General features: G+C 43.5%; 1 protein-coding gene across 1 annotated transcript in view; it reads left to right on the forward strand.

The window, feature by feature from the left end:
* The first annotated feature begins 14047 nt into the window (after window positions 1-14047).
* Window positions 14048-16615, forward strand: part of EDARADD (EDAR associated via death domain) — a 47718-nt gene continuing 45150 nt past the window's right edge. The window contains exons 1-2 of the mRNA XM_077281456.1: window positions 14048-14155; window positions 15453-15492. Coding sequence (XP_077137571.1) covers window positions 14048-14155; window positions 15453-15492 — 148 coding nt within the window. The remainder of the gene's footprint in view (window positions 14156-15452; window positions 15493-16615) is intronic.

The following is a 16615-nucleotide window of genomic DNA, read 5'->3' on the forward strand; positions in this document are numbered from 1 at the left end:
CATTTCCGAGGTTCATTCCTCGGTGTTGGCAGGTCACCCAGGAATTTTTGGCACCAGAGATCTGGTGGCCAGATCCTTTTGGTGGCCTTCCTTGTCTAGGGATGTGCGGTCATTTGTACAGTCCTGTGGGACTTGTGCTCGAGCTAAGCCTTGCTGTTCTCGTGCCAGCGGGTTGCTCTTGCCCTTGCCTGTCCCTAAGAGACCTTGGACACATATCTCCATGGATTTCATTTCTGATCTTCCGGTGTCTCAGGGCATGTCTGTTATCTGGGTGATATGTGATCGCTTCTCCAAGATGGTCCATTTGGTTCCTTTGCCTAAACTGCCTTCCTCTTCCGATCTGGTTCCTGTGTTTTTCCAGAACGTGGTTCGTTTGCACGGCATCCCTGAGAATATTGTGTCAGACAGAGGATCCCAGTTCGTTTCCAGATTCTGGCGATCCTTTTGTAGTAGGATGGGCATTGACTTGTCGTTTTCGTCTGCTTTCCATCCTCAGACTAATGGACAGACGGAGCGAACTAATCAGACTTTGGAGGCTTATTTGAGGTGTTTTGTCTCTGCTGATCAGGACGATTGGGTGACCTTCTTGCCGTTAGCTGAGTTTGCCCTTAATAATCGGGCTAGTTCCGCCACCTTGGTTTCGCCGTTTTTCTGCAACTCTGGTTTCCACCCTCGTTTTTCTTCGGGTCATGTGGAACCTTCTGACTGCCCTGGGGTGGATTCTGTGGTGGATAGGTTGCAGCGGATCTGGAATCTTGTGGTGGACAACTTGAAGTTGTCACAGGAGAGGGCTCAGCGCTTTGCCAACCGCCGCCGCGGTGTGGGTCCCCGACTACGTGTTGGGGATTTGGTGTGGCTTTCTTCCCGCTTTGTTCCTATGAAGGTTTCCTCTCCCAAATTTAAACCTCGTTTTATTGGTCCTTACAAGATATTGGAAATTCTTAATCCTGTGTCCTTTCGCCTGGATCTTCCTGTGTCGTTTGCTATCCACAACGTGTTTCATAGGTCCTTGTTGCGGCGGTACGTTGTGCCTGTGGTTCCTTCTGCTGAGCCTCCTGCTCCGGTGTTGGTTGAGGGCGAGTTGGAGTACGTGGTGGAGAAGATCTTGGATTCTCGTCTCTCCAGGCGGAGGCTTCAGTACCTGGTCAAGTGGAAGGGCTATGGTCAGGAAGATAATTCCTGGGTGGTCGCCTCTGATGTTCATGCGGCCGATTTAGTTCGTGCCTTTCACGCCGCTCATCCTGATCGCCCTGGTGGTCGTGGTGAGGGTTCGGTGACCCCTCACTAAGGGGGGGGTACTGTTGTGATTTTGCTTTTTGCTCCCTCTAGTGGTCATTAGTGATTTGACTCTGGAGCGTCTGTCTTTTCCTATATCCTCACCTGGGCCGTTAGTTCAGGGGCGTTGCTATATAAGCTCCCTGGACCTTCAGTTCAATGCCTGGCATCGTTGAAATCAGAGCTAATCTGTTGTGCTCTTGTCCTCTGATCCTGGTTCCTGTTTTTCAAGCTAAGTCTGCTTCTTTGCTTTTTGCTTTTGTTTTGTTTGGTATTTTTGTCCAGCTTGTTCCTATCTGTATCCTGACCTTTGCTGGAAGCTCTAGGGGGCTGGTGTTCTCCCCCCGGACCGTTAGACGGTTCGGGGGTTCTTGAATCTCCAGCGTGGATTTTTATAGGGTTTTTGTTGACCAGATAAGTTATCTTGCTTTATTCTGCTATTAGTAAGCTGGCCTCTCTTTGCTGAACCTGGTTCATTTCTGTGTTTGTCATTTCCTCTTACCTCACCGTTATTATTTGTGGGGGGCTTGTATCTTGCTTTGGGGTCCCTTTCTCTGGAGGCAAGAGAGGTCTTTGTTTTCTTCTCCTAGGGGTAGTTAGATTCTCCGGCTGGCGCGAGTCATCTAGCGATCACCGTAGGCATGATCCCCGGCTACTTCTAGTGTTGGCGTTAGGAGTAGCTATTTGGTCAACCCAGTTACCACAGCCCTATGAGCTGGATTTTTGTATCTTGCAGACTTACACGTTCCTCTGAGACCCTGTCCACTGGGGTCATAACAGGGGACCCCTGGACTGTGAGGGTGAACTCCACCTCGACGCCAGAACCTCAACACATTCTGGATGGGCGACTTATTCTAAAAGAAAAAAGGAATATAGTCAGCTTACCGGTCTTGGACGGTATCCCCAGACCTGCCAACGCCCAGCACGGTTCAGGGTGAGCGCCCACAGCAAATGAAGACAAAAAGAGAAATTATCCAGCTGGAGGTGGAGGCAGTTCAAACTTTGTGAGACTTTATTAGACTACTAAACCAATAAATAGTTCTTCAAAATGAAAAATCTTTACATAGCAAACACCTGGCACACCAGTGAGGAGGATCAACGCGTTTCAACTATGAAGTCTTACTCATGATCTGAGTCTGGGGGACTTATTCTGGAACAAATGCGGGCCGAGTTGACCGAGCTTACTCAGACACAGGTGCAGCAGATGGAAGCTCTGTTGGGGCACTATGGGGACGTGTTTGCTCGTCATGAAGATGATTTTGGCTGTACCATGGCCATCACACACGAGATACCCACTGGAAACACCGCACCCATAAGGGAGTGCTATCGACAAATTCCACCACAGCTGTACCAAGAGGTGAAGAGTATGCTAGGTCAGATGTTACAGAACAATGTCGTCAAAGAAAGTCAGAGTCTGTAATGATTATAAGGGATAACTCAGGAGACTCTTTGCATGGAACAAGAAAACTACAGGACACAGTTTTATAAGTGGTAAAGTCTATATTATCACACAGTGATTCAAACAGGTGCAGAGAGAAACTCAAGTCCACAACACTTGGTGTAAATATAAACGCAGCTTAGCAGTCTATAGGAAACTTCAGAGGAAAGTGCAATCACACAGAAAGTCTATGAAGCACAATTATTCTTGAGGATACTTGACACGAATAAGTCCTTGGTAGTCCAAACACAGATAGATATGCTTATAAGGCAGTTCAAATAATATCTTAGCACAACAAGGGAGGCCTGGGTAATAGTCTCAGGTTTAAGCAGAGCAGCAACAGCTTACATGTCCAGCAAATGCAGATGGAAACAAACACAAGCAGCCAGATGGAGGATTACTGGAAACCGATGTATGCAGCAGAAACTTAGAGATGAGTAGCAGGATCTCCACACAGGTTCGCAGGTGCAGGTGCAAAGCCAGGGAGTCGCCAGGGTGGAGCTGGATGCAAGGCAGAATACTCTAGCACAGACTAAAAGCTGGGGTGGAGTTATATAGCAGGAAGACACAGTGCACATGAGATCAAAGACGCCATCTTGGAAAAGGGCAGTAATGCACAAAAGGTAATCAAAATGTTTAGAGTCCTGACAGAGTCCATGGGCCGCTCCAATAGTGCTGGTGCAGAATAGAGACCGGACCCTCTGTTTTTGTGTGGATTACTTAACTTAATGCCTGTACCGTGAGAGATTCATACCCAATGCCCAGGATTGAGGAATGCCTGTCTGCGCTGGGAAAAGCCAATTTTTTTCCACATTAGACCTCACCCGAGGCTGTTGGCAAGTTCCTATGTCAGAACAAGATCGAGCGAAGACAGCTTTCATTCTACCTATGGGCCTGTTTGAGTTCAACCAGATGCTGTTCGCCTTGGCCAACGCTCCTGGAACTTTTCAACGTCTCATGGCGAGGTGTCTGAGAGATTTGAATTTTTAAGCTACCCTGCTTCGTTTGAGGAACATTTCAAACGATTAGAACAGGTACTGAGTCATCTTCAGAGGCACTGACTTAAAGTGAAACCTCAAAAATGTAATTTGTTCCGAACACAGATTGAATACTTGGGCCATGTGGTTTCCACTCCAGGGGTGAAACCATCCAGAGAAAAGATCGCTGTGATACAGGATTGGCCTACCCCAGAGACAGTGAAGGATGTCCGGGCGTTCCTGGGACTGACCGGATATTACCGCCGATTTGTGAAAAGTTTTGCCCGCCGAGCTAGGCCACTACTGGAGCTGCTGAAAGGAGTGCCCTCGGGTGCAAAGAATTCGAAAATTTGTTGGAAGGAGCCTCAGGAGGAAGCTTTTCAAGATCTGAAGAGGGCACTAACAGAGGCTCCTGTGTTGGTTTATGCAGACTTTTCTCAGCCATTTATTCTCCACACCGACGGGCGTTTGCTGGGACTTGGGGCTGTGTTGTCACAGGTGCAGGACAGGAAAGAGAGGGTGATCGCTTATGCAAGTCGATCCATTCATGATTCTGAACGTAATACGGACAATTACAGTTCTTTTAAGTTGGAGCTGCTGGTGTTGGTGTGGGCTATGACGGAGAGATTCACGGAATACTTGTCCGGTGCTGAAGTCCTGGTACGCACTGACAACAATCCGTTGGCCCACCTAGAAAGTGCGAGGCTGGGAGCTAGAATGGCGAAGATTTGGTACAACATTTCTTAAAAAAGGGGAGCGGAAAACACTCATGCTGATTCCCTATCTAGGATAAGACATACTAAACCTGAGCGGGACAGGGATGAGGAGCTGGAAGATGAGGAAATCCCCAGATTCCTAGGACCCGCCAGGATGGTGGTGGCGATGCAGGAGCAGGTACAAGCTGTGACCTAGGAGGGCATCTTGGGACAATTTCGGTATGAGTGGGTCTGGTTGCAGCAAAAGACAGTGAGCTTGCCCTGCTGAGACGATGTGCGACCTCCAAGAGACTACCCAGTTCGATGGAGAAGAACACTCTATCCCCGGAGGGACTGCGAATTCTTCGGCAGCGGGATGAAGAATGGATTACTGTACCAGAAAGTGCAACTGCAAACTGAGCTAAGTGAGACCTGGCAAGTCATAGTTCCAGCAACGCTACTTTCTGAGATTGCTACTGCAGCACATGAAAGAGGAGCACACTTTGGCCAGGAAAAAACTTTTCACTGGTTACAGTGGTTCATTTATCATCCTCAGCTAAAGATGGCAGTGGAAGAGGCTTGTAGGACATGCCGGACATGTGAGTTGGCTAAACCGCCAGAGCAGAGAGCCTCCATACAGCCCATTGTGACGCCCGCCCCCCTAGATCTGTTAATGATAGACTACCTGACCATTGGGCCTGCCTATCAGGGTTATGAACATTGCCTGGTGATGGTGGACCACTTCACAAAATTTGCCATTGTGACTCCAATCCGGGACCAGACTGCGGAATCCGCTGCACATGCAATCTGTAAGAACTTCATCCATCTCTATGGATGTCCGAGACGGATTCATTCTGACCAGGGAGCCTGTTTCTTAGGAAAAGTAATGGAAGAGTTGCATTGCATGTACCGGATTGAGAAATCCCGCACCAGACCATATCAGAAAGGGCACCTGTGAGCGGTTCAGTCAGATGTTAATTTAAATGTTGAGAACTTTGGAAGAAGACCGGAAAGCCCGGTGGCCTGAGTATGTGTCAGAGATGGTGTGGATATATAACAACCGAGTGCACTGAACTACGGGGTTTACCCCATATTCCCTCTTATTCGGCTGGGATGGAAAGGGGATCACAGAGCTGGAATTGGATCCAGAAGAGGACTACCCATTGACGGGGTGTCCTCCTGGGTTAGTGAAGATCGTCATCGCCTGCAGACTTTACTGTTGTGAATTCTGTTGTGGGTTCTGCTCTTGGGCTCCCTCTGGTGGTTATAAGTGGTAGTGCTGCTGTTTGTCCTTCACAGCAGTCATCAGGTGCTTCCACTTTGGACAGGGCTATTTAGTCTGGCTTCACCCTTTAGTGAGTGCCAGTTGTCCATTGTTTTTCTGGAGGATTCACATCTCTGCTTGGTTTCTCCTGCTGGATTGTCCAAATCATTAAAGATAAGTCCTGGCTTTGTTTTTGCAGTCCACATGCGGTGGACTTTATAGTTCAGTGAATTGCTATGTTTTTTCTTGTCCAGCTTTGTCTGTGTAAGGATTTATTCAGCCAAGCTGGAAGCTCTGGAGTCGCAGAGTTACCCTCCATGCCTTTAGTTAGGTGTGGAGATTTTTGTATTCTCTGTGGTGGATTTTGTAGTATTTTAATACTGACCGCACAGTACTCTGTCCTGTCTTTTCTTTCTAGGTAGCGTGGCCTCCTTTGCTAAATTCTGTTTTCAGTCTGCGTTTGTAATTTCCCTCTCCTCTCACAGTCAATATTTGTGGGAGGCTGTCTTTCCTTTGGGGATTTTCTCTGTGGCAAGATAGTTTTCCTGTTTCTTTCTTTAGGGGTAATTAGTCCTCCGGCTGTGACGAGGTGTCGAGGGAGTGACAGGAACATCCCACGGCTACTTATAGTTGCGGTTTTAAGTTCAGGGTCTGCGGTCAGTATAGAGGCCACCTACTCCAGAGCTCGTCCATGCTGCTCCTAGGCCACCAGATCATAACACTTTACATCGGTTGGTACAGGCCAAGCTTCGAGAGGTGGAGCATGTTGAGAGAACTACTCTGCGGGCAACAGAACTTCAGGTTGGAGACCGTGTCTTAGTACGAAATAGGCGTCCTCAAGACAAACTGGAGAATCGATGGGAAAAGAACATGTATCAAGTGATGCAGGAAGACGTGACTTTTGGTGGATACTCAGCCTGTGCGACCGGAGAAGGTTGACTCTCTCTCCGCTGGCTGACGCCAAATGACAGAGCAGCTTGACCTGACTACGGTCCCCGCTCAGACAGACCTTGCTTCCTTAAGAGACAATTACACGCTGCCCTTTGACTCCGAGAGTGCTGGCTGGACTGTGCCTCAGACATCCACAGATGTACCGCGCAGTGCAGATCCCTCGGTGCACACTGAGTGCGGGAGTGATGTTGTGGCCTGCTCTTCTGAATGGTGCACTTCACCAGTGGTGCTGCGAATTTCCTCGTGGACAGCTCCCCATTTCAAGGACAGGAGACCACGTGCGGGAAGGACCCGATACTTCACCTCCTTGCAGAGACAGTGTTTCAACTATTTCCAAGACCGGATCAGAGACTTCTCATGCCACTTACGGCGCCATTGTGTGATTTTCTAGCCTCCACCGTCCAGGAACCAGAGACTGATAAGTTAATTTTGTTTTACTTGTCCCTCGGCTATTACCCTGTTGCCGTTATCACTCATCTGTTGTTTTGCATATTGTTCCCCATTCTCCCTGTGCGGAGAGTAATCGCTGAATTGTTTAATTATGAAGAACCAGTTAACTCTTGCTCTGTCTCCCGCCTGTCACTACATTCCTCGTACCTGCTAGAACCTTACATAGTATTATGATAGAGGTTGGATTAAAAAGGATAAAATTAAATTACTTTGCCTGGTTGTCAAAAGTTGGCTAAAACTTCTCGAATATATACAGAAGGACATTTCAGAATATATATCATTAAAGAAGACCTTTCACTACTGTTGACCTTAAAAACTGTACATTCTTGCACAAACAAGCAGGAATATAGATAAAAACCTTTTTTCCTGATTTTATTTTGTATACTTTGGTGTGGAGATACAGGGTGCCAAAATTACTGGCAACATCACCAAATAATATGGTGACCTATGGTAAGTGTCATATATATGCTAATCCTTTAAGGCAGGCTAGCGAAACCTATTTTAGTCCAATAGCCACGTTGTTATACTGAACCAATCCCAAGCGCCACAATAATACTAAAATATGGAACTAGCTTTTGTGACATTTGTGGTGTGCTGAAAGTATATACCATAAATGTCTGAGAAGTTCAGATTTTACTTACAGGACCTACCACCAATCAGTGCTCTAATGGTCCACCCATACAGAGATTTTTAACCAAGGATTTAGAAAGAGATTCTTCTGCAAAGTCCACATAAAAATGATTAAATACTCTGAATTAAGCTACTGATTGATTTTAATGGCAAAAAGCTCCTATAGTGCGTAAAGCAGCGGAGGAGATGGAGAAAGGAAAATTTCTCCATCTCCTCAATTGCCTGCGTCCATGGGACTCACACTGCACTAGGATGATATCCGCAGACTTCAATCTATTAGAGCTATTGTGCGATATGCTCAAAAATCAAGCCTCATGCTTGGACATCCTCTAGAAGTAAGAATCTACTACTTAGTATGATTCGTCATATGTTAATGCTGGTGTGGTAAGGATATAATGTACTTCTTTCTAAAATGAAATTAAAGAAATGAGCCGGAGCTAAGTTGATATGCATACTACTTATAAGAGCGTGTTCACACTGTGGCCATTTAATAGGTAAAACCTAAGATAGAAACAAAATGAGCATATACCCTGCAGTGAGTAAGTAAATAGTAATAGTACATACAGTATAAATAATATAGGGTACTTATTAAACGCTGCTTTTGACCAAAAAAATGTAAAAACCATCCCACCGCTACAAGGTGAACCCCAATCGGGACTATCCTATGCACTAGTATTAAAACCTCATCTTGTGTCAAATGACCTGAATGTAGATGGGAGCAGATCTTGCCCGGGGTCTAATTGGTCAGACACCTGGCTATGGGAAGCTATATAAATTAAATGCCTAGCTATTTCTAAAATGCACAAGATACATTTCATGCTTTATCCTTTCAGACTTCAAAGTCAACTACAGACAAAAAGGTAAGAGAAAAAGGAAGGGTTCAAGTAGTCATGGACAGGGTCAAGTGCAAGTGTGTGCAGTCTAGGTGAACTATTTTAATTACGAGGAAAGAGCTTTTCAGCACAAGTCATTGAAGACAATGCCTGTCAATCACATACTTTCTTAACGAGGGAAAAAATGAAAGTTAAGAGTGCCAACAGGCTGATTCCTCCACCACAACACAGAACTAGTACAATTTACGGCTTAATGGAGTTCAAATGATTAACGTTTTATTAATATCCCACATAATAACATGGGTGTAACTAAAAGCTGCGGGCGTCATAGCAAATTTTTGAAAGACAGAAACTTGTCTCTTGTGTGTTGAAAGCAGCTAGTTCACACATATCTAGTGCTTTATCCTATCAGAGTATATAGCGGTGGTCTTTGTCATGAGAATATTAAAAAAAATTGCACAAAAACTGAAATGGGCCATCTTTTATCCCCCTGTCCGCAGACATTTTCTATATCTGTATTAATAAGAGTACAAACTTAAAGAAGTTGTGCCATGAGCAACACTTGAGGAACGTATGATCACTGGGATCCAGCTGTGGAGACTCTGACCAATCCCGAGAACAGAAGGCCCAAAATCTCCGGTGTGAATGGAGCAGTGGCGGGAATGCGCTATCGCCACTCCAAATGTTCTGAGTTTTTAAATGACTGTTCCCAACACAATTAATTCTAATACAGACACAAAAAGGCTTAAGCCCAAATAGACGTGATCTGTGAATGTTCTTGGAGAGGAATAACCGTGAAAGACAGAAATCCATTTGTTTCCATTTTTACGAACATTAGTAAACCAATAGCTAATATCGTTACAGGTAACTGGACTATACTGGGGCAATCAGTCCCATAAGTGGCAGCATTGACTCTCCCCAACCTACCTCTTATGTATTATAGAAGATCTAAAAATCTTAAAGGGGTGAATTTGAATTTCATGCTAAATGTCTATTTAATTTATTAATCTACGGTAATCACTTTTCCAATACACTTCAATTATAAATTCTTGACTGTTCTCTTTCTGGTCTATCTTTCAGTTTGTTTGTTATTTTTACTTCTGTCCCAATGACATTTCATTTGAGAATCCGTAGTGCTTGCTCGGATCGAATGCTCAAACAAGATGTCATCAGGGGGCCGGGGCTGCCGTCACTGCCACAACTTTTGTTTCCATCCTGAAAAGAAACACCATCAGTGACATTCGTTTCAGGGGGCTAGGCTAGTCCCTGCTCCACTGAGCATCATCGGTTGTCAATTCCAGCACATGCTCATTATGTTCACAGTACTATATTCCTTTGATTGCGCAGTGACAGTGCGCTCCAACAATAAGTCTAAACAGAAGTGACGAGCCAGCAAGATAGCGCACTGTCAGTGTGCATTGAAAATGAAGAACGTGGCAAGCTGGCAGAACAGAGACCAGCCCAGCCCCGGAAAAAGGATGTCATAATGATGAAAAGATGGATATGCAGCCTTCCGTACTTTATGCTTGATTTTTAATATTTAGCAGGCATTTGAATTGTTTGATAATGGTGCAATAGACCCCCATGAAATGTGCAGTTCAGTAGACAGGAGTGCACACAGCCCAGGATATTGATTCAATAGAAACATAGGCTGTAAGTAATCCATACTCCGCTTTGTGTGCACTCCTGTCTGCTGAGCTGCACATTTGTCAGTGGTCTATAGCGCGATGAGAGGGGGTCTCAGTACTCAGACTCTGACTGATATGCTGGCATTATACTGTATGTGCTTGCTAAATATGAAAAATCAAGATGAAAGTTTATTAACATGTTAGCCATTGTTAAGCAAGCTTTTAGGTCTTGTTCATGCAGGGGAGTTTGTTGCAGTTTTGGAGCACCTATATAGTGACCACAACTTACCTGTCCTTGTCTGCAGCTCATTTAACAGGTATCAGAGTGCGCCATGTAGCTGATGATGATGATGTAGATGAGTACATGCATTGGATTTTCATATTAGAGTGTCTTCCCACATACCTGAGATTACTATGAATAATGGTACATTGGTAGGGCAGAGCTCACCTCCACTCGGCTCTTAGGGCTTGTTCACACGATCCTTTTTTTGCTGCGGATTTTTCAGGTCCTGTTTTGTGAAAACCGCAGTGCAAAACCTGCGGTGGTTTTCACTGCGGTTTTCAGTCCTTTTTCTACTGCGGATTCCACTGCGGGTTTCCAACTGCACTTTCCTATTGGTGCTGTTGGAAGACAGGAGCGGAATCCGCAGAAAGAATAGACATGGTACTTCTTTTTTTCCGCAGAAAATCAGCGCGGATTTTCATGCCGAAAAAAGGATAGTGGGCACAGCGGATTTCGTTTTCCATAGGGTAACATTGTACTGTACCCTGCATGGAAAACGTCTGCGGATCCGCAGCGAAAACCGCATCGCGTGAACATAGCCTTAGACCTTAATATCACATCAGTATTTGGAAGCCAAAACCAGTGGAGGAACCTACAGGAAGAAAAACATAAATGAAAGGTTCACACCTCTTCTGTGTTTTATGACTGGTCCTGGTATTCACTTACAAATACTGATGGAATACTGACCATGAGCTTGATGAAATACCAAAAATACTGATGTATGAATAAGGCCTGAAGTGATGATTCCTCATTAGTGATGAGCGAGCGTGCTCATCAGTGTTTGATACTCGATCGGGCATTGGGGTGCTCGGGTACTCTCGTTAAGTCAAGGATCTTGGAGATGAAAATACCTTTTAATGTTATATCAGACAGTGGAATTCTAGAGGAGGAAATTCCACCCATTTTTTATTGTAGGAGAACTATGTTTTCAATCTTAAACAATCCCTACACCCACCCATGCATAAAATCATGATAACATGAAATGTACCACAAGCCACATTTAGATGTGATGTTCTTTGTACAGCTTTGGCCATGGAGTGCATTGTGTTGTATGTGATCGGTACCCAAAAATCAGGACAGGATGTTTCCTGACTGTAATGTAAATGAATGATTCATAGTATGACTCATTTTACTACTCAATATTTATCATATATAAGAGCAAATTACCATCTTTCAATGTGGCATTTATGACTATGCTACTATGTTTCACTGAAAGGTGCCAATAAAAGTCAAAATCAAACATATAAATCTTTGATTCTGCGTAAAATAAAAAGCTAAATAAAACTTTCCTCAAACAGCAGGGTGCGGTAGAAATATGGGGTGTTGTAATTAGTGGGGTCATATTTGTTGTAACTTTTCAAATTTTCCTTGCAATTCAGTAATAAACTTCAATGAAGGGTAGGTGCGCACAACGATATTTTTTGTCTTCGGATCAGTTATGAAAATGACAAACTGATCAGAGTTTGTTCAGAGTATGATCATAGAGTGATCCGATTCTCTCTGATGACCAGAAGATGGAGAAAAAAAATCTCCAAATGCATGCAGATGTTTCCCACGTACCCCTAGACTTGCATGGTCAAGTGCGATCCGAATATCGGACCAAACTCAGGCATGCAGCAATTTTTTCCCCAAAACAGTGTATGTCCAAGGGAAAAAAATCGGACATGTGCACGGCTCCATAGACTAACATTGGTCCGAGTGCAATCCGATGTTTTGTTGGATTGTGCTCGTACAGCAAATACGCATGTCTGCAGGAGCCCTAAAGGGAATCTGTCTCCAGGATTTTACACCTACTTATATGTGCATGTAGCTCTTTCAAAGACAAGTCCAACAGTAGCTTTACATAGCCAGTCTGTTCCTCCATTACTGAGAAATCAGTATTTGAATTTATATACAAATGAATATGTAGAACTATTTGTAGTTCAGAAGCCTCAGTCACTCCAGATATATTCTGCTCCAAGGTCTAGGTGGAAGGGCTTCCATGGACAACATGCTCAAGCAACTCTGTTTCGCAGGTCCCAAGAAAAACCAGGCCTTCACCTTTAAGGCCCCGTTACATGATCTGATATTTCCAGTACTGGACCTATCCATGTTTGTATGTACGTGTGCGTCATCCGTGTCCGTATGTACGTGTGCACCATCCATGTGACATGTACTGGAATAGAATACAAAATATAAATGATTGAAGTTTCGGTGTCAAAGATGTGCAAATACAGAGATAGCAAATAGATTAATGGCTGCACTCAATTGTTCTAAAGCAAATTAAATTAAAGCACATTCATTTGCTTTAGTACAATTGAGTGCAGCCATTAATCTATTTGCTATGTAAGTTGTTTTTGGTTATGCACCAGTTCAGACTAGTTCTCTGTTCAGTCAGTTTACCATTACTTGCAAATACAGAGATAGATATCTGTGAGATATATAATTAGTGCTTTGCGTGTGTAGTTTACTGTACATATATTAAGCTAATAAATAAATGACAAAAAAGGGGTTCCCACCTATTTTTGATAACCAGCCAAGGTAAAACAGACAGCGGTGGGCTTATATTATCAGATTGGGAAGGTCCCTGGTTATTGGGCTCTTCCCAATGTAAAAATACCATACTGCAGCCACCCCAGAATTGGCGCATCCACTTCCTGCTTGCACTATTGTGGTGGTAATCGGGGTATTGGGGTTGATGTCTGCTATCTTGTGTCAAAAATCACAGCTGGCATCAAGTACTGGGGTTAATAATGGAGAGGTGTCTATCAGACACCCCCATTACTAACTCAGTAATAAGAAAAAACACACAGAAAAATTACTTTATTTGAATAAAGACTCCCCAACACATTCCTTAATTTACTGGACTCATGCAGGACTGCCTTCGTAATATCCACTGAGTGGCTGCTCACCAGTCCAATTAGAGGGCAGAGAGAAGGGTCATCAAGCTGAATCATCTCCAGAAGGTCAAAGATAGGGACAAAATAAGAAATCAGACGTGGTTAGGAGGATGCCGAGATCAGTAACAGGAATCAAAAAGGCTGAATCAGATCTGAGTTACATGAGTATAAACCAGAATAAGTATAATTTATGCTGGCAGCTAGAGACAGACTGTTAGGGGTTTACATAGGGAAGAGTCTGGCCAATGGCTCCCTGCAAAAACCTAATTATATCTGATTACTAGCTCTTTGCAGCAAAACACGGGTGAACTGTTCTTGGGACAACAAGTGTCAGCTATCCTAAAGTTTCACTGAAACATGTTGCCATCGCCTAGTTGCATCCGCAGTGTTAGTGCCACTTACAATAAGATCTGTTGACTGTCATGATTTCCATTTTTTTACAACTGTGGTCAATTTGGAAAAGAAATCCCAATTTCCTAGACGACCATCTAGACTCTTTAACCCAAGTTGTATGATGTCTTGGTTGTTCTACATAAGGACAAATATGACACTTGGTTCAAGTGTCAAGATACAAGATCCTTTTTAACAAATGCTGTACATAATTTATTAGTTGACTGATGCAGAGTCCTCAGTTTCTGTACTTACTATATGTTCTTGGTTTAGCTACCGTAGATATGACTATTAAATGCTGTAGGAAATTACATGAATAAGTATTGAACAAGTTTCTGGTAATGATTCCAACATATGAACATTGATTTTTGTGGTGTTTCATCTGACATTGTTTTCTCAGCAGATCATGAGGCCAAAGAACCAGTTGAGGACACTGAGCCTAGCACACTACTCTTTGAAACAGTAGGTAGAACAATCATTGATTTGTTTTATTATACACTCCTGTACAATGCTATATACTGGTAAAAACATCCAAAAATGTCCACCGCACAGGAGCTTCATATTGTTTGCAGCTTGCCTAAGGATTTGTTCACACACAGAGTTTTCGTTGCATTTTTTGTGTGTGGCGTGTTAGGGAAACATGAAGCTCAATGAGATTTCCAAAATCTTAATCACATGTTGCATTTTTCCTTGTGTTTTTCAACCTATGTTGCAATATTTAAAAAAACACAACATGTCAATTCTTTCAGCATTTTTACTGCAGTTTTTTCTTATTGTGTATGTGAACACAGAGTCTTTTTGCACAGTTTTCAAAGTTTTTGAAGAGTTTTTCTTTTTTGAGAAGGATTTGGAGAGATTCCACTCAAAAAAAAATTCCTAAAAAAACCTCATAGCCCTTTAGATCAAATTGGGTTTGTAAAAAAAAGTACCAAAAAAACTGCTTTAAAACAATCACAATTTTTGCCACAGTTTTCTGGCCATAGTTGTGGGTTTTCATACGTTAAAACAGCATCAAAAAGCTATGTGTGAACATACTCTATGTTTTTTACATATGTACTGTACTTTATGAGTCTACTGTTTTATTACATGTCCGTTAACTCTTAAGTGGTCTAGTTTAGTTTTTCTCTTGTTATTGTAGTAGATCACCAGAATATTTTCGAATAGTGTTCTCTTCTTTACAATTAGAAGTACTCCCTTTATTGGAGGTAGTTCTTGGCAGGTTTGATGGTGATGGAAATAACAGCAGCCTATGTTCTGTCAGGGTATTGCAGACACAGATATAGAATACACTGATCTGAATGGTCCCAATAAAAAGGTTATATTTTTAAACATCTATTTTCAAATCTTCATAACATAATCAACAAAGTGGCTCTAAAATAAAACAAAGGCCGGGGTCACACTTGCGAGTGCAATGCGAGAAACTTGCGCAAGTCTCTCGCATCAATACCCGGCACTGCCGGTGGCACTCGGGACCGGAGTGTGTGGCTGCATATAAATACATGAAGCCGCACGCGTCGGTCCCGAGTGCCGGCGGAAATCTCGGGTATTGATGCGAGAGACTCGCGCGAGTTTCTCGCACTGCACTCGCAAGTGTGACCCCGGCCTAACAATACATTCCAGATGACTTTTTCTGTCTCCACCATAAATCTTTGACTTTTTTTTCTAAATCACAACATGAAGCCTCCACGTGGTCTGGTTATAGACTAAGAAGTGGAATTTGTGTATGCCATAATAATTTTTGTGTTGTATTTTTTAACAGACAGACAAGTATCCAGTTCAAGATACAGCTCTTCCAAAAGGTAAGAAATCCTTGACTACACCCAGCCTCACCCAGGCCTGGGGTATGAGATCGTGCACTGGGGCTGATCATCTCTTTATTTGTTGTTCAGATTTTCCTGAAGATTTATAGAACTGAATGTTGAGCCTTTTTTTTGAGAATCATACAATTAGAAAATGCTTAGACATAGTAATCGTTTTATGTATAATATGGATCATTGAGTAGCATATTTGGTAAATTTGTGGGGAGGCGAACACAGAGGCGTACACCATAATGTGCCTTTCCTGATTCATCGGGAGGTGTGTGCCTCTTAATCAATCAGGAGCATCTTCAACAAGGCCCCTCTTCAACACCTATGAGAGAATTGCCGGTCTTGGTGAACAGGATCCAATAACTTGAATACAAATCTATGTTTATCAAAAATGATGATGTCATTTTTGACAAATCTTTGCTATGCTTAATTCCTTTTCACCAATCCATATTTGTTGCATCTTAGTGACAGATTTAGCACAATTTATGCCAATCCAGTTTTTCAACCATATTTAGTACACATCCCAATGTTAGAACAGAGTGGAAGATGAATGTTTCAAATATCACATGTTAAGGTTCAGTTATGCACAAATTGTGAAATTTATACATGCTTAAAGCAAAGCTGTCAGCAGGATGCTGCTAAGTAAACTACAGTCACTGTCAGATTGGCAGTGTTAAACTGATTAAAATGATACCTGGGGTGAAAAAATCCGTCTTGTGGTATAATCAGTGTTAGCGTACTGTCACACTCTGCAACTTTCCAACGATCACGACCAGCGATACGACCTGGCCGTGATCGTTGGAAAGTCGTTGTGTGGTCGCTGGAGAGCTGTCACACAGACCGCTCTCCAGCGACCAACGATGCCGAAGGCCCCGGGTAACCAAGGTAAACATCGGGTTACTAAGCACAGGGCCGCGCTTAGTAACCCGATGTTTACCCTGGTTACCATCGTAAAAGTAAAAAAAACAAACCGTACATACTCACATTCCGGTGTCCGTCAGGTCCCTTGCAGTCTGCTTCCCGCTCTGACTGAGTGCCGCCGTAAAGTGAAAGCAGATCACAGCGGTGACGTCACCGCTGTGCTCTGCTCTTACTTTACGGCCGGCAGTCAGTC

The sequence above is a fragment of the Ranitomeya variabilis genome, chromosome 2, assembly GCF_051348905.1.
Source record: "Ranitomeya variabilis isolate aRanVar5 chromosome 2, aRanVar5.hap1, whole genome shotgun sequence".
In the NCBI taxonomy this organism is placed as follows: domain Eukaryota; kingdom Metazoa; phylum Chordata; class Amphibia; order Anura; family Dendrobatidae; genus Ranitomeya; species Ranitomeya variabilis.